Source organism: Dipodomys merriami, unplaced genomic scaffold (genome assembly GCF_024711535.1).
Source record: "Dipodomys merriami isolate MVZ:Mamm:240054 unplaced genomic scaffold, mDipMer1.0.p SCAF_319, whole genome shotgun sequence".
NCBI classification, from domain to species: domain Eukaryota; kingdom Metazoa; phylum Chordata; class Mammalia; order Rodentia; family Heteromyidae; genus Dipodomys; species Dipodomys merriami.
Window position 1 is genome coordinate 900580 of NW_027204704.1, and position 27969 is coordinate 928548.

Below are 27969 nucleotides of genomic sequence, written 5' to 3' on the forward strand. Positions count from 1 at the left end.
TCAAATGTCTACTAAAATAAAAGCACTTGATCTTCCAAATAAAAGTGACCTTTGCTCACCCAAGAACATGAGGTTGCTATAATTCTCCAGCATCACATCTCTGTGAAGGGTCCGCTGACCAGGATCCAGATCCTGCCACTCCTTCCATGTGAAGTTCACAGCCACATCATCAAATGACGTCAGCTTCTGTAATGGCACATTTCCATCAAGAAATTAGACCTAGGGCATGAGAATTCCAATCTGGAATTTCATTATGCTGCAGGTATGCTTTTGTCTTACATAAAATGTTTGCAGCTTGCTGTGTCATCTATTCACTGGGAAAATTAAATAGCAAAATAGAAATATTGGACAATATATAAACCTGGTCATTAAAACACACAGATTGGCAGGGCACTGGTGGCTTATCCTCCTAGTTATTCAGGAGGCTGAGGTCTGAGGATCTAGGTTCAAGGCCAGCCCAGGCAGGAAAGTCCATGAGACACTTATCTCCAATAAACCACCAGAAAACTGAAAGTAGCATTGTGACTCAAGTGGTAGAGCACTCAGTTTGACCTGAAGAGCTGAGGGATAACAACCAGGCCCAGAATTCAAGCCCCAAGACCAATAAAAAATTACAGTTTCCATAATGCATGCAAACACATTTCTGCTGCTAGCAATAGAGACAAGGTAAAAAGTCTAAGGAGACAATAATCTGGCATGACAACAATAAGTCTAAGGAGGTGTCTGAAAAATTATATTATCATTTTTTGATAAAATTTTAGTACATATAAGGGTAACAATGAATTAAACAAATATTTTTTCTGCATTTACATATACTGCTTCACCATAAATCCTATTTAGACTTTCTATTAACAGGTACTCTCATCAGCAAGCAGAACACATTCAGGATATGACATGGATTACAGAACATAGAACATTACTAGACCTATGAGAAGCAGTGTCCACATAAATATTAAAAAATACTAACAATACTCCAGAAAGTAGCTAATGATTTATTTTTCCCATATAAGATTTAATTGAGTTCACACATAAAAATATCCTAGGTTAACCATGTTTGGTTTAAATACTAAATATTGAAAAGTGGTCACAGATACCCTGATATTTCCATCCTATGTAAAAAAGAACTGCTACCATGAAGTTTTGTAAACTTTGCCTACATTCTACAATACAAAATATATGTGGGAGGGGAATAAATTAAATAATATTTTCATTTTAATAGGCTTCATGGAAGGTGGAGGAAAATGTATAGAAGCTCAAGGAATACTCAATATGACAAAAATGATGAATATGAACAAATGCTCCAATGTGTCACATATTTCTGAGTCATTTCTCCAGTAGATCCCTAAGGATATATTTTCACTTGTGTTACCTAATAGTGAAATACCTCAGAGATCCAAATCAATTCCTGAGAAATCATCCGTGAGATTTTGCAACAAGTGATATTTCTAATAAAGAACACCTTGTCCGTGTATTTTTTTAAAAATCAAAACCAGTTCCTATCCTATACTGGCAGTGAATTAAAATATTCAAAAGTAGTGGGAAGAAAAGACAAAACAGAATACCACATCAAATGAAGTTAGACCAAAGATAACAGAATCAGGAGAAAACTGATTTTCTTGTAGTTTATAAGTTGGGTGAAGGAAATACCTTTCTGTGGCAAACTCTAAAGTTGAGCTGAAGGGGGAAAAGGTTTGAGAGGTTGGAATTCGAGCCTGACCGCAATGAGAACACTGAGAGCTGGCCACAGAAGGGTTAAAAGAGAATTCTGGAGAGGATTAAGAGACTGGAGGGCAGGCCTTTTCCTTACTGTTGGAAAGATAGAAAGATAGCATCTGAAACTGAGCTGCTGTTCACCTTCAAGGCTAGGTAAGGTGAACTTCATGTCTGCATTTTCTCTGGGAGCCAGTCTTCTGTCTCAGGAGATTAGGAAACATGTTTTCCTCACAACCTGTTGTGGCTCTGATTGTACTATTAACATAGATACTTCATTTTTGCATGTTATCAATGGTAATCTTCCCTGTGTTCACTCAAGGAACTATGCTTGATTGTTGGCACCAAGGGACCAAGTGCCAGAGAGCCTTCCGAACCCTGGTTTTCCCTAAGTCTATCTGTTTATGTTTTTGTGATTTTCTAATTTTGTTTCTGGAATCCTGTAGAACTCTCTAGGGAACAATTTTCCTATACAATGGGTAAGAAAAATGTCAAACCTAAGAGCCATGTCAGCAAAGTAAAACTGATCACTAAGAAAAAATAGTTCCCAGATAGATCATTTGAAGAAAAGAAACAACTGAGACAAATATGGAGGAAAGAGGGAATGAGAAAAGTAAGAAAAAAATGATAGAAAGATAGATACAAAGAGAGAGAAAGAGAAAAATAACCAACACTTATGAGTAGAAAATCAAAAATAGAGAGAGAAAATAGAGGAAAGAAATTTTGTGAGGATACTTTAGAAAACAAACAGGAATTTGTAGAAAGACCATAAAGTTTAGCAACAAATATAGCCTAAGTTTCAAGTAAGACCAAGAGCATGAAGTCGACCAAGTACTATATATGGAGAGTAATTTAAGTACATATAGGTTAATCATTCCATAACAACACATGAATGTGTGTCTGTCCATAACACTATTTCAACAATTCCAAGAAAATTTCATTGAAATAGTTTAATGTTGCTCATGAGGATGTGATCTGTTTGCAAGCTATCCTTCACCTTCCATGAGAAGAAACCTGCTCAGTGTCATTACATCAAATAACAGATTTGATTACATTTTATGAGAAGATGAAACCTAGACATTCTGAAGCCAATCTGCATTCAACTTAGAAAGAATACAACCATTTAATCTGCTAAACCTACAAGCAATCTTAATCTGATCATCTATAAGCCATATGAATATGTTCCTGAGGCTGAATCTGTGTGATTGGAATTGTTTTAAATTCTTGAACATCTTTAGGTTCATATAATGGAATAAAACCAAATGAGAAATTAAAAAAAAAAACTCACCAGAGATCCATTCATTCTATTTTGCTGCTGACAATGAGCAGAAGATTCTGGAAGCATGGCTGGGATACAAGACAAATGACGTATTCAGAAATGAATCTGTGAGACTTTCAGCCCAGAATTTCCTCTTGCAACATAATACATGGGCTAGAAAACGGCAAAGACTTCTTATAAGAGAAGAGTCTTTAATGTCTCAGGCAGAGGATTAAAGTCTACAATGAATACAAATCCAGTCCATTTCCTGGTAGATAGATACTATTAAACCAACTAATTTCTATGTTTATGTACATACTACATTAATAAAAGTGAATGTTCAAACAAAAAAATATTGAATAACTGAAAGCAAAAACATATCACATTTCCACTGAAACTATTTATTACTGAATATACTTTGGGATGTATGAACTGCTTTTTTTAATGCAAAGGTATCATAGGAATCCATTGGAATTTGTTTTCTACCTCATTCCTTTACATATTTAAACATCATGGAAAGCATGTATGATGTAACTCAGTAGTTTTCACCCAAAGTTACAGAGGAAACTATGTACAGAATATATTTCTTGTGTTATACTATTTCAATAATGGTGTCCAATGGTACATTTCACTGTATCCATTGCAAACATATGCAATGATTTGCAATTTGCCATTTAACATGCTTTGGCCAAAGGAACATGAGTAAAGATGAGGTAAACCCAGGTTTGAGAAGTCCCTAATGTTCATTTTCCTAAACAGTCATGGGAAGATCCTTGGCCATCCTAAAGATACAACATAAAATACTCCATATAGGAGTGACACAGCTGAAGATAAGCATCACCTACAAAACACACAACCTTGAGTAAGACATATTACCTCAAGTTTTCTTCTGTGATTTTTCATTTAAGGCCAAATGTCCCCGACCAACACTTTCTGAACTACGAGGCACAGCCAACACATTAGAGCTAGCATTAACAAATCCATAGATGGGACATTTAAGATAGTTTCAATGAATATATACTAAAAAATATAGTGGTAACCCAGGCTGAATAAATTAGCAAGAAGAGGATTAGGGATTACTACATGAATAGATATTTTCAGTCATAACAATTACCCCACCTTCCCAAACCACAGCCTCAGGTACCCTCTGATAACTAGCCTCTGGGTTATTCCTCAAGCCAGCTCATCACGACTCCTAGAAATTAGCTTAAATCTTGCAACAACACAAAGTGAGAGTGGTGTAGGAAAGAGTACCACGTGAATCTGGTGCTTAGGGAAGTAGCAACAATTTTTGCATAAGGCAAGGGAAGCTAGCAGCATCTTCCCCTTCCTGTGCTTTTCTGCTTCTTCCCTTTTGGGCTTCTCAGAATTGAAAAGGTCTGTCCATTTAGGAAGGAGATTCTTATTCATAAGGTGCTCTGCTTCAAACATTGCTAGGCTTCATTCCTAAAAATACAGGACCAGCACTCAATACTCCAATATCCCATGTACAACTGTCTCTCGAAACAGGATGGTGAACAAACATCTGTGAACTCAAGCCAGGAGATTAAAACCTCAAGCCAAAAAGATTAAAATATCTCTAGGAGAAACAACACAGAAGCCCTAAATACAACTTCCATGTAAGAGGACTCAAGGCAGGCACACACCTCACAATTTCACTAGAATTCTTCCTGTACTCCTCTTCCACCTGGGCAAAGCAAATAAAGTCACATGAGTTAATAGAAGACTCCCTTGGTCTTGGAGTACAAATGCACAGCTCTTGGGCTCTCCTTGTCTGCAGAATCACCAAGCTTGCTCTCAGACATTTGGGAACCAGGTTCTTGCAGTTCAGGGCCCAGAAGCTAATGGCAGCACAAACTCCTGAACCTCAAGCAAATTATCAATCCCAGACTGGAGAAAAGCGTGCAGGGGAAAGCGGGTGCTTTGGCTCAAGTGTAAAGCTCTCCTATTGAGCTGACAAGCTCAGGAACATTGCTTGCAGGCCCAGAGTTCAAGCCCCACCAACGACCAAAAAAAACAGAACCAGAAAAAGAAACCCATGGAGGATAGACTCCAGCAGCAATCCCACAGTTCCTACCTGACATCAGTTCCAAAGCCTGAGATTCCTTCAAGTTACAGCTCCCAAGCTCCACTGCACAGAGCTGGGCCCCTGCCTCCTGGCTCCCACCTATGGAAGGCCAAACTTTACTTCAGGGCACTTCCAGCAGCAAGGCAAAGGAAAAGAACCCAGAAGGGGCAGACTTAAAACGCCCAAGGTTGGCGGGGAGACGCATGCGCAAAAGGATCTCTGCGCCACTTCCGCCCTCCAAAAACAAAAACAACTCAGGACTTTCAAACCAAAAGCCCTCCAAGGAGACTACAATTCCCATAATGCTCGGCGCCACCTTGCTTCACCTCTGCTCAGAAGAGTGCTTGAATGCATTGGGACTTTTCTCTCCCTGCTGTGGGAGCTTAGGTGAGTTTCTTCTTCAAAACCACTGTTTCCTTCGTGAAATATTGTAAGGCCAACCAGAAAATGGATATACATGGGGAGAATTAGATGCATTGACTTTTTGGTACTTAGTTCTAATAATGAAATTGAGGTTATGAGACTGTTTCTCATACCTGTCTTTTTGTTCTATGCCTGTGTTCTGCTGAGTGTAAATTATATCTCTGTTTTGCTTTACATTGTTTAATACCTCCCCTCTCATCTTACAAACGTACTCATAGACACTGAACTTATAACCGGTCATTTTCCATTAGTGTAATTTACACACTGGCATAGAATAAGAAGGTGGTTATGTGGATATGCATGATAATCCTTGTGTTGATTTAAATTTTGCAAAATCAAACAATTAATTTTTCCAGAAAATCCCCAACTCTATCTATTAAATGAAAATGAGTTTTTAGCTGTTTCTGAATTTTGCTTTTCATTTAAGGGTTTTATGTTTTTTCTTTTTCTGTTCATCCTGAGGCTTCAACTCAGAGCTTGGTCACTGTCTGTGAGCATTTGCTGTGCTCTACTTGGATTTCCTTTAATAATTTCTTCAGGTAACTAGTGAAAAGTTTCCTCACAGGGATTCTTAAGAGCATGGCACATTTCCCTGATTTTCCTACAAAGAGAGTGGTTAGGGGGTCAGAATGAATGCAGGTGAGTAGAAGAGTGAAGTTTAGGCTAGGCTATGTTGATGTGAATCTTAATCATTTACAAACCAGTCTGCTTTTGTCTTCTCATTTTGCATGTGAAAAATCTCTTTAGAATTCTTACCTCTTCTCTGATCCTAAAACTTCCTCTCAGTAGCTTTAGGCTACATATCTAGGGGACCTCTGACTTGTCTTCTCAGACCTTATCCATTAAGCTGTGGAATAAATCTTTGCCTTCTGCCACAGTCATACAGAGCACAAGTAAGACTTCTGTGGGCCAACGGGATAATAATTAAGGAGACAGAGAGATGGCTGATGGCACAATTCTGCTATATTTCTCAAATGCTTGTGTAATATTGGTCTAAGCCCACTGTGCCAAAAAGTGCAAACAGCACACACCTTTCCTCATTCTACTTCAATCTATCTTTTCCACCAAAGCCTCCCTTCACTTAAAGCCCCAGGCCAAACAGCTACAACACACACTTCCTCAAACCAAAAAAGGGCAAGGACTTGCAACCCTGAGGGTGGGAGTCAATGGCCCTGAAGCCTTTGTTCACAGTTTGCCTGCTCCTGGCAGGCACCCCAGGGTCTGCAACAGTCTCCCTCTCTCATATTCAGAGATCCTATACTTGTCTCTTAAATATTTATTGTGACTTTTGGTGATCCTTTACATACAATATAATTGAGATGGTTTGGATTGGAAAGTTTCATGCCTGGTTTTAGATCTCCAGTGTATAGGTTTTCTTTATCTCCTTTTTGGACCTGAATTATTCCTCATGGAAATGGAAATCAAAGGGCATATTTGGATTTATAGACTTCAACTTAAAAGCACCTCTAATATTATAAAAAAAAATTTAATTTCATTCAAAAAAAGTAAATTCCTGAGAGGCAAGGAGAAAAGGATCAGAAAGAATTGGAGTACTTCCAAGACTACATGTGAAGTGTAGTTTTCATTGTTCAAGCCTGTATTTCTGATGCATTTACTTATATTTTTATCCTTTTTTGGGGGTCGTTCATGGCACTTGTACTCTGAACCTGGGAACCATCTCTGAGCTGAAGTACTCTACCATGTGAGCCACAACACACTTCTGGATTTCTAGTGGTCACTGGAGATAAGTGTCTCACACATGTTGGTGGCTAGGCTGACTTTGAACTGGGATCCTCAGGTTTCAGCCTATTGAACAGCAAGGATTACAGACATGAGGAACCAGCACCCAACTTGCATTTCTTGTGTTTTATGTCCCAACCCTGGGGCTTGAACTCAGTGCATGGACACTGTCACTGAACTTCTTTTGCTCAAGACTAGCATCCTACTACTTGAGCCACAATTCCACATATTGCGTTCCTGTGTATGAGGTAGTGAGGACTTGAACCAGGGCTTCATGCATGCTAGGTAAGCATACTACCACTGCTTGTGCCAGCCACAACACCAGCAGTGCTCCAGAAGAACAAGGGGATGATAATGGAAGAGACAGAGACCAGGCCAATGATGAATCTCTCTTTATTTCTGCAATATCCTGAGCTATAGACACTTTCTATATCTGTCCAGTTCTTGCATCACATTGTTCTAGGACTCAATGTGGCAACAACTGCAGATCATGTGCATCCTTCCTCATTCTAGTTCAACCTTTGTCCACCAAACTCCTACAGGTAAGGCCCCAGGCCCAGAAGCTAAAAGGAACACTCCCTCCTATGAAAATGGCAAGTACTTACAGCCCTGAAGGTTGCAGTCCATGGTTGTGGAGCTTTTGCTCACACCTTGACAGTCCTGGCACCTCTGAGTCTGCAACAAGTCCTCCTTTCTATTTTGTAAATTGAGCAAGCGTCTATCAGCTTGAGCCTAGAAAATGCAGCAGATCATACATCTCAATAAGAATGGAAGAAAAAGGAATACGAAAACAAGAAACAGGAAAATGCCTAAGAAATGGAAAAAGGAGTGCTATTTCCCAGGTTGTATCCCTGCAGATAATGGAGAACTGATGCAGCTAAGTATGCAGGGTGTGCTACCTATAGGGTGGAGTGACGAATATCAGATTTCTGACTCTGTAGCTGCCTAATGTCTAACCTTAATTTATCAAAGGAGGGCTGGGAAGGTGGCTCAGTGTGGCTCAGTGGTAGAACCCTTGCCTTGCATGCATGAGGTCCTGAGTTTGATTCCTCAGCACCACATAAGCAAAAAGAAAAAAGCAAGAATGGCACTGTCGCTCAAGTGGTAGCCCGCTAGCCTTGCAGTGCCCAGGCCCAGAGTTCAGGCCCTATGACCAGATCCTCCCCCCAAAAAAATTATCAAAGGTCCGGATTCCTCAAATATGTCACTGGATATTGGCCCATATCATATAACACAGACGTACTAACCATTAGCATGTCAAATCATTTTTAACCGAGTCTTTAGCACATCTACTTGATTATCAATATACATCATTGCTGTTTCCAAATCATAAAACATATCACAATCTTTCCAAGCCCACCTGCATCCCAGGGCACCAGAATCATATCAAGCCAAACTATTAACATATTGTGTTGTATATATGGTTTGGATAAGGTTCACAGCAGAAGCAGTAGCACTAGCAAGAACATTTAGGGTAGCAAAAATGCTGGCAACCAATATTCCAAAAAATCTGCAGCAATGGCTAAGAGCCTATAAACCTCAATAGAAAACAGAGACCCAAACTTATTATACCATAATGGTTATATCAACTGAACAAGCAACATAAGTTAAGGTGATCGCATAGTAATCTCAGAGTATTTATGCAGTTAGTGAGAACACAATTGTTCCTGCTAGAGGCATCAAAAACTACCCCACCCTTGAAAACCATACCTAGCTCTACTATCAGCATGTATGGATACATACCACAACATTGCACAGTAACTGATACAAAACCATGAAACAGAACACGTCTCTGATACAGAGGTATGGGATAGAGAGAGGCATTAGTCCAAAGGCCTCAGCAGCAGCCAGTTGCAGATGTCAGGGTGAGCTTGTCAAAATAGGCTGACAAACATGGGGGCCAGCAAGGTACCACTGATCACGTCACTCCTTGAGCCCAGTTATGCAGTGCATACTGGGAGACTTCCACCAGTACAACAGTAGACAAGATGTGAAATCCACAGGCTCTCCATAATGCACATGCCCTCCATGGTGGTGCATCATTGCAACCACAGGAATCTCCAGGCCTAGTGGAACCCATGAGGGGTGCACCACATCTACTGCCAAAGGAATTCTAGAAGTATTATGCATGAACTCCATGTTTTCCATTCACCTTTTCCTCCAGAGAACGTCAGAACCATAATCTATCCCTGAATACCATACTATACTTGTACCTTCTACCTCAGCATCTGGAACAGTCAATCATTGAGATGAATGAAGGAAGAGGATATAATATTTGTATAACAAATAATGAGACTTACTCTGTGAACATTGAACAATTCAAAAATAATGTAGGAAGTAAATTCTATTTCTACTAGTACAATGAACATAATACTTAGAAATGATTGAAAAATGTACCCTTGAACAATGAAAACTATGTGACACAGCTAGTCTAGGAAGCACCCATTTATACCTGATCCTTATCTCCTTGCCTCTCAGGAACTTACTTTTAACTTTTACAGAAAGAAAGAATTATTTTTCCTTCATATTTTATAGTTGTTCCAAAGTTGACATCTATACATCCAAATGTGCCTCATGATCTCCATTTTCATGAGGAATAGCTCAGTCCACTAAAAGAGGCATGGAGAACCCATGCACTGGAGGACTGAATATCAGCCATGAATATTTCCTACACAATCCTTCCCAATCATGATGTGGGGAAAGGATCATCAACAATCACAACAAAAACTTAAGAGAAAAGCTTGGGATGTCTGATATGAGGGAGGGACGCAAAAGGTTTATTCCACAGTGTAATGGATACAGTTGGGAAAACAAGTTTGAGGACCCGCAGGTGGCAGAAACTTCTAGGATCAGAGAACAGTTAGAAAATCAAAACAACAGGATATGCAAAACAGAAAACTAAAAACAGACTGGTTTGGATCAAGTTATCAAGCTTCACATGAACATAGACCTACCTTGTACTCTATCTCCACCCACATTCACCCTGATCACCCTAGACAACCATTTTTGAAAGAGTCTTGGAGGAGTACCATTTTCTAAGAAACCCCTGGGAGGAAACTTTTCACTAGTTTCCTGAAGCAATTAAGAAAAGAAAGGCAAGTAGAGCACAGCAAATGCTCACAGACAGTGCCCATGCTCTGAGTTCAAGCCACAGGACCAACGACAAAAGGAGGGAAAAAATATTAAAGGAAAGGAAAACTTCATATGCAAAGAACCAAAAACTCCTTAAAATTTCATAGAGGGAATTTGGGAGTTTCTGGAAAAATAATGGGTAGAGTTTGACCAATCTATTTAATTCTAAGATTATAAAGTATGTCTACCTTAAAATTCTGCTATTTTATTCATATATATATGTATGTATATGTATATATTTAATGTATATATACATACATATATATATATATATGTTAGAGAAGGGGAAAATGATCCCAGAATCAATCAGCTAGGTGTATGTAAATACCTGATCTTGTGGCTTGAACTCTGGGCCTGAGCACTATCCATGAGCTGTTCAACTCAAGGTGAGCTCTACACAACACCACCTGAACCACAAGGCCACTTCCGTATTTTTGGTGGTTAATTGGAGAGAAAGCTCATGAATGTTCTTGCCCAAGTTCGCTTTGGATCAGCATCCTCAGATCTCAGCATCCTTAGTACATAGGATTACAGGCATGAGCCACTGGCACCCAGCTGCAAATACCTTTTTTTTTAATATATTTTATTTTATTTTATTTGAGAACATACTGTACAGAGGGGGTACAATTACATGGGCAGGATAATGCATACATTTCTTACCAAGCATTGCAGCCTCCTCCTTTGTTTACCCTTCACCTCCCTTCCCAGCCTCCCCCCTCCCCCTGCAAATACCTTTTTTAAAGTGAGAGGGGAGATATTCAAATTTTTAAGGCAAAACAGTGACCTAATTTATATTCAGAGGAACATACTTTTGAACAAAAACAAAATCAATAACCATGGAGTCTCATAACCTCAATTACATTAATAAAACTATGAATTAAAAAGCCAAATTATCTAATGATCTTAATACATTTCTTTGTTTTGGTTGATCTCACAATGTTTCAGGAGGTAAACTGATTTTTCAAGAAGAAACTCACCTTAGTTCCTGCAGCTGGGAGAGAAAGTTCCCCATGCATCCATGCGCACTTAGGACCAAGTGTCTGGTGCCAGTCCAAACCCTGTAACAAGCCCACTTCCTCTAGTTGAATGCATCGTGTTATGGGAATTGTAGTTTCTATTGAGGCACAGATCCTTTGAAAGAATGGAGGGCTGCCGGGGTAAGGCCCTTGAACCTACTTGGCCACTGTTGGTGTTTTTACTTTGTAAATTCAAGTTTCTTTCCTTTTGCCTTGCTGCTGGAAGTGCTCTGAAGTACAGCTTTGCATTCTATAGTCAGAGCCAAGAGGAAGAAGCCCAGTGTCTCTTCTTCAGAGGAACTTGGGAGATGTAACTTGAAGCAATCTGAGTCGCCAGCCAAAGTCTGCCCTTACCATCTTTCCCCAGTCTGAGGTTGATGATATTTTTGGCCTAATGGAATTGTGCTGCCATTAGCACTTGTTCCTGCAGGTGCAAGAAACTGGCTGAGAATCCTCTGGTTCTCTAGACAAGGAGAGTCTAGAGACTGCACCTAGAGATTCTGGCACTCACCCATGTGGCTTTATCAACTTGGTTTTTGTGCTTTGAAGCCAATGAATGGTAAACATTCCTTGAATATGTCTTATATAAACATAGTGATCTTCTTTTCACCCTCTGCACTTACTACGGTGTTTGAAACTTTCAAAATGCGCCTGGCACAGATATACTCCAATTATTGTGTCCTTTCTTGACAAATTACAATTTCTCCATTAATATAATTAGTCTATTTTACATCACTTAAAATGAGAGAGACTGGCTGGGCAGGTGGTTCAGGGGTAGAGTGCCTGCTTTGCATGAATGAGACCCTGGGTTTGATTCCTCAGAACCACAGAAGCAGGAAAAGCTGGCAGGACACTGTGTCTCAAGCAGTAGAGTGCTAGCTTTGAGTTTTGAAGCTGAGGAACAGTTCCCAGGCTCAGAGTTCAGGCCCCACAACCAACAAAAATGGAGAGAGAGAGAGAGAGACATCCTATCTATGTATTCCAATTTAATTGTTAAAATATAATTTGAATACAATACAATGACCTTGATATGTGTGTGCTTGTCCTGATACTTGAACTCAAGGTCTGGAAAATGACCATGAAATTATTTGGTTCAATGATAATGTTGTACCACTTAAGCCACACCTCCCCTTCCAGCTACTTTGGCTATTTTATTGGAGATAAGTCTCTCAGACATTCTTTTACCAATGGCTTCATTTTGTGATCCTTGTAGGGATCCATCATGTGCATCCCAGGGGACCACAAGCAGGCACAGGAGAAAGATTATTATAAGGTTTACTAGAAGGACCATATTTCCCAGGAGAGGGAGCACATGCATGTGTCTGTCTTCAGGTAGCAACAGGAGCTGGGGGCAGGAAGTTAGGTAGGTGCATGCTCAGCTAGGTGTGGGTAGAGGGAGGGAGTGGTCAGCAGTATGGAGGGAACTCTAGGTCTGGGAAGAGTTCAAGTCTTGGTGGAGCTGAGGAGCAAAGGTGGGGATAATATTAACTTTCATCAGATCTCAGTCTTCTGAGAAGCTAAGATTACAGCCATTAGACATGAGAGCCCAGTTACAATGTCCTCTTTTAAATTCAGATTATATTCTAATAAAATAAGATGAAATAGAAAACTTGACAATTTTAAGGCAGGTTGTTCAGTCACTAATGTGGATGAGGACAGTGCAAATCCCAAAACACACAAAAATATCCCACTTTGAAATTTGTAACACTCCTCATCTTAAGTATTGTGAATGTGAACACTTAGGCTATAATAAATTAACTTTAAGTTTTTCTCTTCTTTTTTTCAGTCTAGTCATAGGGCCTGAACTCTGGGCCTGGGTGCTGTCCCTCAGTTCTTCAGCTCAAAGCTAGCCCTCTACTACTTGAGACACAGTACCACTTCCAGCTTTTTCTTTTTGCTTATGTGGTGCTGAGGTATCTAACCCAGGGCCTCAGGCGTGCAAGACAAGCGCTTTACCACTGAGCCACCTTCCCAGCTCCACGTTAATTTTTCAAAGAAAGAAAATATTCTTATAATGTAGAAAAACCCAGTACTAATGTGCAAACACTGCTTTTAAAAGATTCATATTGTGTTTCCTACCAAAAACAACCTCACTGAAGTAAACAGAATAAATTTTTGCTTTTTGTAAATGTCACTGCAAAGTTCATGTATTTTATATTAACAATTACTATTGTGGGTAAATGGGAAAAAAACTGAACGCTGGATAATAGAATGTCCTGTGTCATCAACCAACAAGTATAAGCAAAAGCATATAGCTATATAAGTTGTGTTTCTTTGCATTTTATGGATCTACATTTTGGGGTCTATTTTCTGTTAATAGTGTTTAGTAACACATAAGGCTTTAGTCTTCTGTGGATTTGTCATTACTGGATACTTAAATGTTCTACTTGATTCAGGAATGTTTCTTCTCCCATAAGAAGGCTTTATGCTTTTCCAGCCCACCTATCATGTTCTGACCAGGAACTTCTAGGGTAAAATCACACAGGTTCTTTTCTGACTCTCTCATTTGTCTTCTCTCCTAGCCATGGTTCCAGAATCTTTATTCATTGTCAACAGCAAGAAAGAATGGAAGGATCTCTGATGAGATTTTTGTATTTCTCAGTGTTTGACATTCCATTTTATGAACCTGAGGGTGTCCAAGATTGAAGAACAGAAAAAAAAGATTCAGCTTCAGAAACATGTTTCTAAAAAAGCTAAAGATGGCTTGGAGATTTAGCAGATTATCAAAACTTGCCTTCTAAGTTAAGTGCAGGTTTGCTTTAGTTTGTTTCTCATTTTTGAATGTCAGGACAAAGTCGTTCCACTTGTTATGTGATTCAATGACACCTAGGAGGTAACTTCTCATGGAAGGTAAAGGTTGGCTAGAAACTGGTCAGACATCACATCCTCATACACACATTAGACTATCCTAATGAAGTATTACTGGATTTGCTGAAATAGTGTTGTCAAACATAACTTTGATTGCTATTCAGGACTGAGTGTGTTATAAGTACTTCAATTGTCTCTGTAAATACTCTAGGACTCCTTTGTGGTATTTGTCTTTCTTGAAACTTAGGCTGTATTTTTGATGGTATTTATAGAAATCTCTGTTTTTCTCTAAGGTACGTACAAGTGTAGAAGTGCTGGACCATATTTCTATGTAATTGTAATTTAGTTCTTTTTAGGACTCTTTGTGCCATCTTTGATACTTTTACATACCTGAGAGAAATGCATCAAGGTTCACATTGTTGTCACAACTTTCCTAGCTTTTGTTGGAGTTTGGAAGGATTTTTGGTTTTTGTTTAAAACTATGGCCATACTAACATGTGTAAAATAGTTATTTTATTGTAATTTTGATTTGGATTATTCTCATGACCATTGATACTACTTTTATATTTTAATCAGCTATTTGTGTATGTCCTTTTTAGAAAAGTCTCTTCAATCTTTTTCCTATTTTAAAATTAGATTTTGTTGTGTGGGGGTTACTTGTAGGATTTTCTTTATATTTTCTAATTTAGATTTGTTAGGAATCTATTTAAAGACATATGCAAATATTTTCTCCTACCATGCTTTTGCTTCTTCGTTGATAGTTCTTTTCATTATACAAGATTTTGATTATGTGCACTTAATCTTGTTTGTTTTTTTTTTTTGTTTGGTTTTGTATTTATTTTTTAATTTTTACTTATGATTTATTTTCTTGGCTTTGTTTTGTTTTCTTTTTTTGGTCAGTTCTGGGGCCTGAACTCTGGGCCTGGGTGCTATCCCTCAGCTATTCAGCTCAAGGCTAGCACTCTACCACTTAAGCCACAGCACCCACTTCCGACTTTTTCTACTTATGTGGTGCTGAGTAATGGAACCCAGGGCCTCATGAATTTGAGGCGTGCATTCTACCACTGAGCCACCTTCCCAAACCTTATTCATTATTTTATTTATTGTCAGTCATGGGGCTTGAAATCTGGGTCTGAGCTTGTGCCTCAGCCCATCAGTTCAAGCCTAGCACTCTACCACTTGGGCCACTGCACCACTTCTGACTTTTTGGTGTTTCATTGGAGGTAAGATTTCACAGGTTTTCCTGCCCAGGCTGGGTTTGAACCATGATCCTCAGATCTGACTCTCCTGAGTAGTTAGGATTACAGGTGTGAGCCACCAGAGCCTGGCATTGGTTTGTTTGTCTCTTTGTTGCATGAGTCACTTTTGGTGTCTTATTTAAGATTTACTGTCAAATCTAATGCCATAAAGATTTCTTCCTCTCCTGTCTTCTCCTCCTCCTCCTTTCCCTTTCCCTCTTTCTCTCCAGTACTCTCTTGTCTCCTCTTCTTCCATCTTTTTCCTGACCTTTGGCTTCCCTTCTCTCCCTCCTCCACTCATTTTCTTTTCTCTTTATGTCTGAGATGAAGACTTGCCAGTTTTCACAACAATTAGGTTTCTAATTTAGAAACACATGGAATACACATACCTCAGACTCCACCATAGCTTTCTAGAGCTACTATTGGAGCTTGAACTCCAGGTCTCACAGACAGTCAGCTTCCTCATTCACAATTGGCACTATCACTTGAGCCTTACCTCTAACCTGTTCATTAGCTGCTTAATTTGAATTTTCTATCTAGGCTGGCTTCCAGACCTCAGTTTCCTCCTTAATAGTTAGGGTAAAATGACAGTCTTGAGCCAGAAGTGCTTGTCTTGTTTTTTTTTTTTTTATTACCTCAGCATTTAACATTAACACTTAATTGAATACTACAATGAAAGGATTATTGTTACTGGTTTATGTAGAGTTAATATTCAACCTAAACTGAAATAGTTTATCTTGCAAATTGAGTGCTGTATTAGATTTCTAAAAATTGTAACTGTTCTTCTAACTGTGGTAGATTTTCATCACCAAGAAAATCTTTTATGCTGGCGGTACTGTTTTATTATTAATGTAATTTAATATTATTATGGAGGTGATGCATAGAGATTAATAAATTCTTTTCATACAGTATCTTCCATTCCTTCACTCTCTCCCAATCCCTCCCTCCTGTCTCTATGCTTGAGTTGAATACTAAATTCTCATGACCCTATTTTCCTCAAATTCTATTTCTCTGCCACCCCTGCCAGAAGATATTCATGTGAATTCACCTTACATAATTGAAAGCAGTTGTTATGATTTTACAACTGACCTAAGACAGTTGTTCCCTTTAATATTCTATCCATAATAGTAATAGCATACATTTGATACAGATCCATTCTAATTTCCACCTGTTTTACTGCTAGATTATTAGAAATATATTATTGAATTTTATTGTGTCTATAACATAGATTCCTTTCTCATACTGATTTCTAGACAATTTGTCTTCAGATCTATTCTCAGTGTGTCTGTCTTGGTAAATATAACACCATAGTGCTTTATAAACAGCATTTAGGTAAAGATAATGCTTTCCACATCTTGTTTGTCTGGTTTTTTAGTCATTAAGTGGAGTATTAGAGGCCGGGCACCAGTGGGTCCCGCCTGTAATCTTACCTACTTAGAAGGCTGAGATATGAGGATCACACTTCAAAGCCAGCATGGGCAGGAAGTCCATGAGACACTTGTTTCCAATAAAGCACTAGAAAACCGGAGGTATCGCTGTGGCTGAGGGGGTAGAGTACTCACCTTGATCTCAAGAGCTGAGGGATAGTGCCCAAGCCCCAAGTTCAAGCCCCAGGGCCGACAAAATAAAAGTGGAGAACCAGTTCTCCTATCATAATGATAGATTAAAGAAATTATCATTCTTTGGCCTTTTAACCATGTCTTTGTAGACTTTACTTTTCAGCATAAAATTTTTATTATACAGATTTATGATATACCTGTTGTTACCAATGCTCTGTATCTGTGGTAACACAATTTGTGCTGATGTTTATTTCCTCTCATATTATCAGTATTTGTATTTTTCATGATCAGTATTTGTATTTTTCATTATTGATTTTTGCTTAGGGTATCCTTATATTGATTTATTTTGATTTCTTGATAATTAATGTATATCTCCTTGAAAAGCTTATTGAGTTTTATGAGTGTATTTTCTTCTGTTCAAATCAGACAGAACCTGATATATTTACTATTTTTACATTACAATATAAACATGGTTACATTTAGTAATTACTTTGCTATTTATTATGTTTGTCTCATCTGATACTTCTTTCTTAGTTTGCTTTCATGTAACCTGCACACAGCCTACTTTACAGTGCATATCACCTGTTATATAATCTCCAGGCAATCTTCTATACACTGTAAATCATTTCTGATACCTACTACAATTTAAATCCTACTAAATAGTTGTTATACTGCATTGTTATTAGGATAATGCCAGTTTTTTCAAAGACTGCATGTTTACTATAGGTGGCATATTTTTCAAGTATTTTGGTTCTATGGTTTGTTGAATCTGTGAAACAAACAAATAGGTAAGGCCTAATAAACTGCTATGAAAATGCTAGTACAGGGGCTGCAAGGTGGCTTAGTGGTAGAGTGCTTGCCTTGCATACATGAGGCACTGAGTTCCATTTCTCAGCAACACTTCAGCAGAAAATTCATTGTGACTTATCACCAATTAAATGGCAGAAAACTACAAGTGACATTCTGGCTGGAAGTAGTAGCATGCTAGCCTTTAGTGAAAAGCTTAGGGAATATGCCAGGGCCTCCCTGAGTTCAAACTCCACAGCCAACAATTAAAAGGAAAAAGAAACAATCCCAAACAAATAAAAACCTCATTACTTACTCATGGCCTTTGTTCCTCTTTTTCTTTCTATTTGTAACTGAATACTTCATGTTATTCCATTTTCAACTTTCTTTCTTTCACATTGGGGGTTGAACCTTGGGACTTGCACATGGAAGGTGGATGCTACATACCAACCTATTCTTTCTTCTTTTAACATAAAAAAAGTCGGCTTATAGGACAGGGAAGTTGGCTAAGTGGTACAGTGCTTGCATCCCATGAATGAGGAGCTGGGTCCTATTCCTTAGGTCCCCATACACAGAAAAAGCCAGAAGTGGTGCTGTGGCTCAAGTGGTAGAGTGCTACCCTTAAGCAAAAGCAACTCAGGGACAGCACCTGAGCCCTGGAATCAAGCCCAAGGACCTGCAAAACAAAAAGTCTGCACATTTAAATTAGTCAATGCTTCCTTTGCAATGTAAAGATATTATTTCCAATCACTTTAGATGACTTTCAACAGTATTGTCTTCCTTTCCAGTGAGTGTAGGGGCCACACACAGAATAGACCTTATGCGTTTGCTGTCACTTATAAACTAGCTGTTGTACAACAGTAAGAATCAACAGATACATTTCTGCCCTTATTATTTCGAACCTAATGGGATTTGTAAGATTAGGTAAAAATTAGTGAAGGAAACCCTTCCTTTTCACTTATTTGTTGTGATTGTAATGGATATATCTTGTTGTACACTCAAGTCCCACACTTGTCATTTGAGTTCTCTCTGAACTACTTTTCAATTTGTTTTCTTCTTAGGACATACACATACACACACATGCTCAAGAATGTTTACTAGGTCATCTAACAATTGTTTTATTACCAAATCTTCTTATCTACAAGCAATTGTATCATCTACCTAGGACAAGACTATTACATTAGGCCACTGACTTCTCTTACAGGTCCCTGTGTCAACAGTCAGCCCTGCAGGAAACACCTGCACACCTTGGCCCATGGTGCAGGTGCCATGCTGTGTTGGTGGTGGACTGATGGGGAGCACATACCCTGCTCTGGGCTGCTCACTCCTGTCCCATGGGGCTTGCATGGTTTGCTGTTGCATAAAGACTTTGGCACTGTCCTCCTCTCCTCAGCTGGCTCCTTACCGAACTTTTCTTTTGTGTACCTTCCATTTTGAGTTCTGGCATAGACCATGAGCCCAACCAACTTTCACCACACCAGATGAAGTCTCCACATCAAACTTTTGGTAACAAATATTTAAGTTAAAATATACATATAAAGTTTTGGCTGGTTTTTCTCAGACCCCATATACAAGTAAGGCAAAAGATGGTTGGCTGTGGATGCTCCAGGTAGTCATCTACTCAAAGTACTGAGACCTCTACAATAGGGACTTCATACAAGGGTGTAAGTGATCCAGAAAAATGAAAGAGAATTTTAAAAGAACTTCTCAATTCATTGAGGGAACAGAAAAAATGTACACTTAATGTTAAGCTAATTATGGGAGGAAAAATGACCTAGAGCTGGAAAAACATATAGATATAAGTCCTCAACATAATGCAAGGGGTCCTTGGGTGGTCCCTGAGGGTCTAGTGAAAATCCTATGATAGCTTTATTCAGTTCCCACTGTGCTCAGTATCCCAGCTTCTTTAACTTCCAGTCACTCCAGTCATTCCAGGTTAACCTGAGGAAGAAACAAGGTTTCACCTAACATCTTGTTCTCTCATTGGGATCAAGATTGATTGGGAATTGGAGGTTCTTGATTAAATACTTAGAACTCTGGAGAGCAGACTCTTCAGGGTCCTGACTTTGAATCATATTACCTGCCCCTGCTGATGATATCAGAATTTTCTCTAAAATAGATATGACTTTATTTGTATATTTTATCCAATAACATTCACTGAATGGCTATTGAAAATAATCTAATTTAGAGCTGAAATATTCATACAAAGTCAGAACTCTTCTAAAGCCTAATTTTGAAAAGGGCTACAAGATGAACCGTGTGGTAGGACCATTGACATTCTGAAAACTTATGTAACTTAACCCACACTTAGTGATTGTGTCTGGGGTGAATATGTACCTAAGTCATGGTTCACCACTTCTCTTCTGAGGACATAGCTTTTAGAATGAGCTGAAATTAGATATCTTGTCAATCACCCCTGGGAGTGACCTTGAAATAAAGTGCAATCAGAAAGGGAAAAACAACAAAAATGCTTAAACACATCTGAAGAGCTCAGATTGAAAAGAGGTTTTCTCCTACATATATGTGCACACAGCACAAGATCACAGTCTTCTCGTTCGAGTATATTGGTATTCTGGGACTTTAAACCATCACTACTTGATACTTCTTTTCTTATGATGCTGTTTCAATATACTGAAATATTTTGCCACATTTTATATGTTGAGATCTCTCTTTGAAGGTCTCATTCCGCACTTTACAGACGTGGACCACATTGTCCTGCATAGTATCTTGAACCTCTACAAGGACTTATGAACCAGTCAGAAACATAAAGGTCTGTGTATGTGGATTCACTTGACAAAAGAAACCAAAATATTCATACAATCTATCATTACCCTGGCTTATAAGACATTTCAATATCAACCACAATTGAGGACAATGACTATACTCTGGATGACTTTAGGCTTAAAAAAGAATGGTAACTTTTTTGCATGAGGGCCTAAAACCTATTTTACAAAATATCTTCCCTGGCCTTGGAGTTCTTTCTACTCCTGTCCCTGAGCTTTGGTAATAAAGGAACAAAAGTGTTGACAGTCTATCAACTTCATTCACAGCACTACTTGTGGGAAATTTGGTGATAATTGGCCATAACACTTTTACAGCAATTCCTACCTAGTTTGCCTTTCAATTGTGATCTTTAACCCTCATACTCTTGAGCAAGTAAGAATCCCGATGTGAAGCACCAGTGCCCTGTTAGATCAGGAGATCTCAATTACTTGATCCAAACAGGACTCATGGTGTCCACATAACAGGATATAAAATTCATAACATCATATAGCCCTATGCAAAGGTCCTTTTGCAATCACTTAGTAAAGGACTGTTTACCTATCATTGGGTAAACCACACCCAAATTCTTCCACTAAATATTTGGAAGAATGTATTGGTTACACGTATCTTATTATTTGTCCTCAGGTTGAATTCAGGGGCAAAAATTTGTGAGGCTTCCTTTACCTTCTATGCCAGGTGCCCTTTTGGTATCACTGATTTTTCACCTTAGGGTCTTGCTTCTCTGCCTGGGCCTTTCAACACACTAATTTTATAATTACATATCACAAGTAGCAAAAAAGATAGGCACATATACCCAGAGCCATGCTTTTATTGGCTAAGATACCATTTCCATGGAGCTTTTGCATGGGATGGCCTACAAAACTATCTAATTTTAGCTTTCAGAGTAGTTAGGATTCCACACATGAGGGAGTGTAATTGCTCATTTTTAATTGCTGGTCTGAAATTAAAAGAGCAAAGGGTACTTTACCAATTCAGTGAGCATTAAGTCCCTTTAATTCTGAATTCAAGCAAAGTGTTGGCCAAATGATAATAACAAAAATAATACAAAACATTAATAAAATATGTTATCATCAGGCATACTTTTAATGAATATGGTATGTTGGTTCATAATTTGAGGTATATAACAAGCCTAGGTAGGACTCCAGTCTGTGAACCATCCCTTCTCAGAAAGCATACAGTTTGTAAACATGGGAGAATGAGCGATTTCCAAATGGATAGAGTGTGTGTGTGTGTGTGTGTGTGTGGTACAAATAGGAAGGCCAAGAGCACAGGTGCCTCCCAATCCCATTTTTTTAATAGGCCTCTGTAAATAAGCAGAAGGGTATGCCTGCGAAGGTGGCTCAGTGTTAGAGAACTTGCCATGCATGCATGAGGTCCTGGGTTGGATTCCCCAGCACCACATAAGCAAAAAGAAAAAACTTTTATGGAGGCCAAGATGAGAGAATCTCATCTTGAAGCCAGAGTTGGCTTCAACTCAGTTCCTGAGTTCAACACGTCATATTGGCACAAAAACATTCCTTCATGAAAGTGTGAAAGTAGAGCTCTTCAAGTAACCAAAAAGCTCTGGACATATCTAGAATGATGCGCTTATATAGGATCTGGAGTCTTGGACTTGGTTTATTAATTAAGCACTGTCTGATGTAACAAACATTTTTTTCTAAATGCTTCCAGGATATCTTTAATTACATAATATACAGTGGCATCTATCTTGGCTCTAGAAATTCTAATGTTAGGTCAAACTTTGGGTTTCTGTAAAAGAAAACAGTATATTTGTTGGAAGCCACATTATTTTAGATGGAATACTGGAGTCTATTACACAGCTAGCAGTCTGCAAGCAGCCTGTTGTAACAAAGACTTGCACTCCAGAAATACATTTAGACAGCTTGGAAACAGGACAGAAAGGGGGGGAGGGGAATAAAAACAACACCAAGAAACCAATCAGCACCAAGAGAGTGCTGAATTGGGACACTATGATGACCAGAGACAAGCGAGGAGACAGCACACGGGACATGATTACAGAGACATGTGGCATGGCATCTGGTGCCACTGCTGGGACAGCCTAAATAGGGCCTAAGCAGGAGGCAGGTCTACAGGAAATTCCCAGTCCCAGGCTATCAGTTTGAGTAATATATCAGCCAAATGCCCATGCCTGCTTGCTGGGATCCAGCCACACCCATCAGGTGGGTGGTAAGTGATGGATGGGTCATTTCCTTCCCCCTGCATGAAAACAAGATGCCAGACCCCACCATCTACCATGTGGCCAATAGGGCACCAGCCACACCTGACCTCCTTACTTAATATTATTGAATTAGTAAATCAATTTATAAAATGTTACATCCTCTATATCATTTTGTAAACATTCAAAAATTTTCTTTTTGTAAAAGCCATATTTCTTGAGCTCCACCTCTGAAACAATAATTCTCACATTCACCAATAATTAAACATTCTTCTTTTGAATAGATTATGTCTTCCTTCTTCCTCATTCCTTCCCTTCCTCTTTCCTTCTCTCACTTCCCTACTCCTTCCTTCCTTCCTCTCAGGGTCTAGAAGTGATGCTGTAGCTCAAGTGGCAGATGGTTTTATTTTTTTGTTAACTTCAATTTTTGTGAGAGATTGATCAATATCTTTGTGTGCTTGATTATTTCCCCTAATATCATATCTACTTTGGCCCTCTATGAGATAACATGGGTGTTTTATTATAGATAACTGGTGTTTTATTAGAGCTCACTCAGCAGAACAACTAAATGGGCTAAGAGTGAATCAATCACAAGTTTTTCATCACCAGTGATTAATTAAAGAAAAGTGCAAGCACTGAAGACACTTTGGGGTTCTCTTCCAAGACAAAATGCAGAGAGTCTAGTCTTTATTAATCCATCATATTTTTAAAATATATATTTTATCGTAAAGATACAGTATAGATTGGTTATACCATTATATGCGTTAGGTCATTAATACATTTTCTATTGAGCATTGTTACCCCTCCAAGAAAGACTTTAATACTGTTATGACTTTTTCTAGAAAACCTTTCCATTTTTTCTACATATGATTTTTCTCCTCTTTGTGTGTGAGGGTGTGTGTGTGTCTGTGTGTTTTATGTGTTCTGTGATGAACCCTGAGCTGTGTCTTGTAGTTGGGGGACTGCACATCTGCTATATCATAAGGTCTCTATCCTGTATTGGTTCTGTATTGCAATTTCAATTTTCTTACAGATCAAAGACTTTCCCCATTTGGTACAATCCTAAGTTATTTCATTTGTGTGAATCAACTTATGTGTGTTAAGCTAAGACCTCCAGGTCTTTCCAAATTGATCGCACTCATAAGGTTTCTCTCCTTGTGTTCTCTGATGGATGTTAAGGTTGGCCTTCCAGGTGAAAGAATTTCCATGTCTGCTACATACATAACATTTCTCTCTGGTGGGTTTTTTTTCTGATGGACAGAAAGGTGTATGTTCTGGTTGAAAGACTTTCTACATAGGTTACATTCATAAAATTTCTCTCCTGTGTGTGCTCTCTGGTGGATAGAAAGTTGTAGCTTCTCGCTGAAAATCTTTCCGCAAATATGACATTCAGAAGGTTTCTTTCCTGTGTGTATTATCTGATGGACATTGACGCTTGACTTCCAAGAGAAGGACTTTCCACACATGTTACATTCATAAGGTCTCTCTAATGTGTGTGTTTTCTGGTTCACAGTAAGGTTTCTTTTATGGATGAAAGACTTTCTACACAAGTTACTTTCATAAGGTTTCTCTCTAGTATGTGTTCTCTGGTGGACATTAAGATTTGATTTCTTGATGAAAGATTTTCCACACATCTTACATTCATAAGGTTTCTCTCCTGTGTGTGTTCTCTGGTGCAAAGTAAGATATGCCTTGCAGGAGAAAGACTTTCCACAAATGTTACATTCAAAAGGTTTCTCTTTTGTGTGTGTTCTCTGGTGGCGATAAAGCTTTGATTTCTCGGTGAAAGACTTTCGACACACGTTACATTCCTAAGGTTTCTCTAGTATGTGTTCTCTGGTGGCAAGTAAGGTTTGATTTCTTGGTGAAAGACTTTCCACAGTTGTTACATTCATAAGGTTTCTCTCCTGTGTGCGTACTCTGGTGGAGAGTAAGATATGCCTTCCAGGAGAAAGGCTTTCCACAAATGTTACAATCAAAAGGTTTTTCTTTTGTGTGTGTTCTCTGGTGGCGAGTAAGGTGTGTCTTCCAGGTGAAAGACTTTCCACACATGTGACATTCATAAGGTTTCTCTCCTGTGTGTGTTCTCTGGTGTCTAGTAACATATTCCTTCCAGGAGAAAGACTTTCCACAAATGTTACATTCAAAAGTTTTCTCTTTTCTTTGTGTTCTCTGGTGAACAGTAAGCTTTGATTTATGGATGAAAGACTTTCCACAAAAGTTACATTCATAAGATTTCTCTCTAGTATGTGTTCTCTGATGGAGAGTAAGCTTTGATTTCTGGGTGAAAGATTTTCCACACTTGTTACATTCATAAGGTTTCTGTCCTGTGTGTGTTCTCTGGTGTCTAGTAAGGTATGACTTTCTTGTGAAAGATTTTCCACAAATGTTACATTCATAAGGTTTCTCTTTTGTGTGTGTTCTCTGGTGGACAGTAAGCTTTGATTTCTGGGTGAAAGTCTTTTGACACATGTTACATTCATAAGGTTTCTCTCCTGTGTGTGTTCTCTGAGGGACAATAGGGCATGTCTTCTCAGTGAAAGACTTTTCACACTGTTTACATTTGTCAACTACAGAAGACACATGAGGACTATATGCAGCACACATCTTACCGAGTTCGCTGAAAATACGCAAGCTCTGACAGCCAGTGACCTTTTCTATCCTTATCCATAAGGAGTTCGCATTATTCTTAATCAGTTCCGACTTCTGTATGGAGCTCAAATGAAAACTTCTTGTAAGTCTCACTTTTCCCTCCCCTTGGTTACTATTCAGGATTGCTACTTCAGAGAGATATTTATTGTGACGTTCCTGGCAGGTGCTAATCACATCCTCCATTTCTGGGACATCTAAAATGAATAATAGAAAAATAGACAAAAACATAAATGAGATCCATAAATTCCTTAATGTAAAGATATTTCCTCACATTCTGTTACAATATTTTCAAATTTCAAAGCATTGCTTTGTACAGACTATATATATTTCTCTGCAATGTAGTAATTAAGAAAGTAGTACTGACATTTTACAATGGAAAATAATGTTTTTCTGTATTTCAGATTTTTATATTTTTCTCAAGGAAATATTTACTCAAATTATTCATCTCCGTACTCTTAATGCTTCCATTCTGAATCTCCCTCTATGCCCAGCACCACTGATAAGAAATTGTCCTGATCCTATTTTCCTCCTACCTGCAAAATACTAGTTTAAAATAAAATGAGATTTCCTTACTACATTTCTTATTGTCTTCTTCACTTTATGAATAACTTCTCTACAGATAAAGAGAATTGCTAACATTTCCTACACTGGAACATCAAATTCAGTTTATCTCCACAAGAATTCTGGATTGACAATTCCTTGAGAAAAAGGATCACCTAATTCTCTTCCATACATGACTCAGGGCACTAGGAATACTATTGCTCTGTACAGCTCAAGATAAACAGACCCATTGGGCTCTGGACCCAACATCACTATTCAAGATGCTTTAACTCACATGTGAAATTCTCTTCTGAGCCTTCTCTCATCCATGGTTCTGCACCTTGCTCCAGCTTCACAATCAATATAGGTTTAGGAACACAGTGCCCTGTGAGTAAGAAATAGTGGAGAACTATTGCTCTTGCTGGGTCACCATTAATGTAATGTTGCAAATATCCTGTTCACTGGGTTGCTCCTAAATCTGGTTTCTCAATTGTTTTATTTTTGGGGGGTGGGATTGGTTGTGGGGCCTGAATTCTGAGCCTGGGAGCTGTTTCACACCTCCTAAGGTCAAGGCTAGCACTCTATCACTTGAGCCACAACGCCAATTCTGTCTTTTTTTTCCTTCTTTTTTGGTGCTGAGGAATCGAACACAGGGCCACAAGCATGCAATCACGGGGTGAACCACTGAGCCACCTTCCCAGCCCATGGTTTCTCAATTCTTAACAGCTCCATGGTGTACTTTCCCCCAGCTTTGGGTTTATTTTGCCAATGTGTGGCTTGGACTCAGCTCTTTTGCTCAAATCTAGCATTCTACTAGTTTGTGTCTTGGCTACATTTCTAGTTTTTGAATGGTTAATTGGAGATAAGAGTCTCATGTTCATTTTTCTACAGTTGCTGGCTTCAAACCAAAATCTTCAGATTTCAGCCTACAGAGTATCTAGGATTCCAAGCTTGAAGCAATGCAACTTATGTCAGGTTTGGCTTACAAATACACACTTTCACACTTTCAACTACTGACTTCCAGATAATACTGACAGTAGTAATGTATATTCTATCTAGAGTGTACATCCACATATAATAATCACCCCATGTCTGGGAAGTCAGTTTCCTGTTAGTGGATCATAGTTTAGAACTTTTGTCCAACTACTAATTTGCCTTCTTAAAGAATGAGAATAAAATTAGCTCTTGAGTTACACATAATGAAGTTGAAGTTTACCTTAGAAAGAAATGACACTTCCCATGGACTGGAATCTTTTTTTTTTAAAGCAAAATGTAATGGTCCAAAGGCTTACATTTCTAACCCTACATTTAGGAGGTAAGATCAGAAGAGGCAGGCTTGAAACCAACCTGGGCATGGAAATTCAGAATATACCCCAAAACAAAATCCAAAATGGAGTTGTGGCTCAAGCAGTAGTGTGAAAGGCAAACAACATCAAGCTCCCAGACCTGAATTTGGCTGGCTTTTATACTAGCAGTTTTTTTTTTTTTTTTTACAACGGAATGGACTGGAATCTTATACCTAAATAACATAGTCAAATGTCTACAAAAATAAAAGCACTTGACCTTCCAAATAAAAGTGACCTTTGCTCACCCAAGGACAAGAAGTTGCTATAAGTCTCCAGGATTACATCTCTATGAAGGGTCCTCTGACCAGGATCCAGATCCTGCCACTCCTTCCAGGTGAAGTACACAGCCACATCATCAAATGACATCAGCTTATGTAATGGCACATTTCCATCAGGAAATTAGACCTGGGTCATGAGAATTCCAATCTGGAATTTCATTATGCTGCAGGTATGCTTTTGTCTTACATAAAAGGTTTGCAGCTGGCTATGTTATCTTTTCACTGGGAAAATTAAATAGCAAATTAGAAATATTTGACAATACATAAGCCTGACCATTAAAATACACAAATGTGCAGGGCACTGGTGGCTTATGCCTGTAATCCTAGCTATTGAGGAGGATGAGGTCTGAGGATCAAGGTTCATGGCCAGCCCAGGCAGGAAAGTCCATGAGACTCTTATCTCCCATAAACCACCAGAAAACTGAAAGTAGCACTGTGACTCAAGTGATAGAGCA

At 38.7% G+C, this 27969-nt stretch overlaps 1 protein-coding gene across 1 annotated transcript; it reads right to left on the reverse strand.

The window, feature by feature from the left end:
• LOC138841400 (zinc finger protein 157-like) lies at window positions 1-27602 on the reverse strand. The gene is made up of 7 exons (XM_070042068.1): window positions 27482-27602; window positions 26186-26275; window positions 24528-25544; window positions 24254-24445; window positions 24002-24184; window positions 2999-3057; window positions 1-186 (listed from the first exon to the last, which is right to left on the reverse strand). The coding sequence occupies exons 1-7, from the start codon at window positions 27600-27602 to the stop codon at window positions 1-3; spliced, it is 1848 nt and encodes a 615-aa protein (XP_069898169.1).
• Between the last annotated feature and the right edge of the window lie 367 nt (window positions 27603-27969).

What these genes read in the sequence shown, in the direction of transcription:
- LOC138841400 (XM_070042068.1), bottom strand. Translation starts at nt 27,602, where the DNA reads ATGTCATTTGATGATGTGGCTGTGTACTTCACCTGGAAGGAGTGGCAG. An exon ending in TAGCAACTTCTTGTCCTTGG is followed by an intron (nt 26,276 to 27,481) that starts GTGAGCAAAGGT and finishes TCTTACTCACAG; the next exon opens with GGCACTGTGTTCCTAAACCT. An exon ending in CTCAGAAGAGAATTTCACAT is followed by an intron (nt 25,545 to 26,185) that starts GTGAGTTAAAGC and finishes TATTCATTTTAG; the next exon opens with ATGTCCCAGAAATGGAGGAT.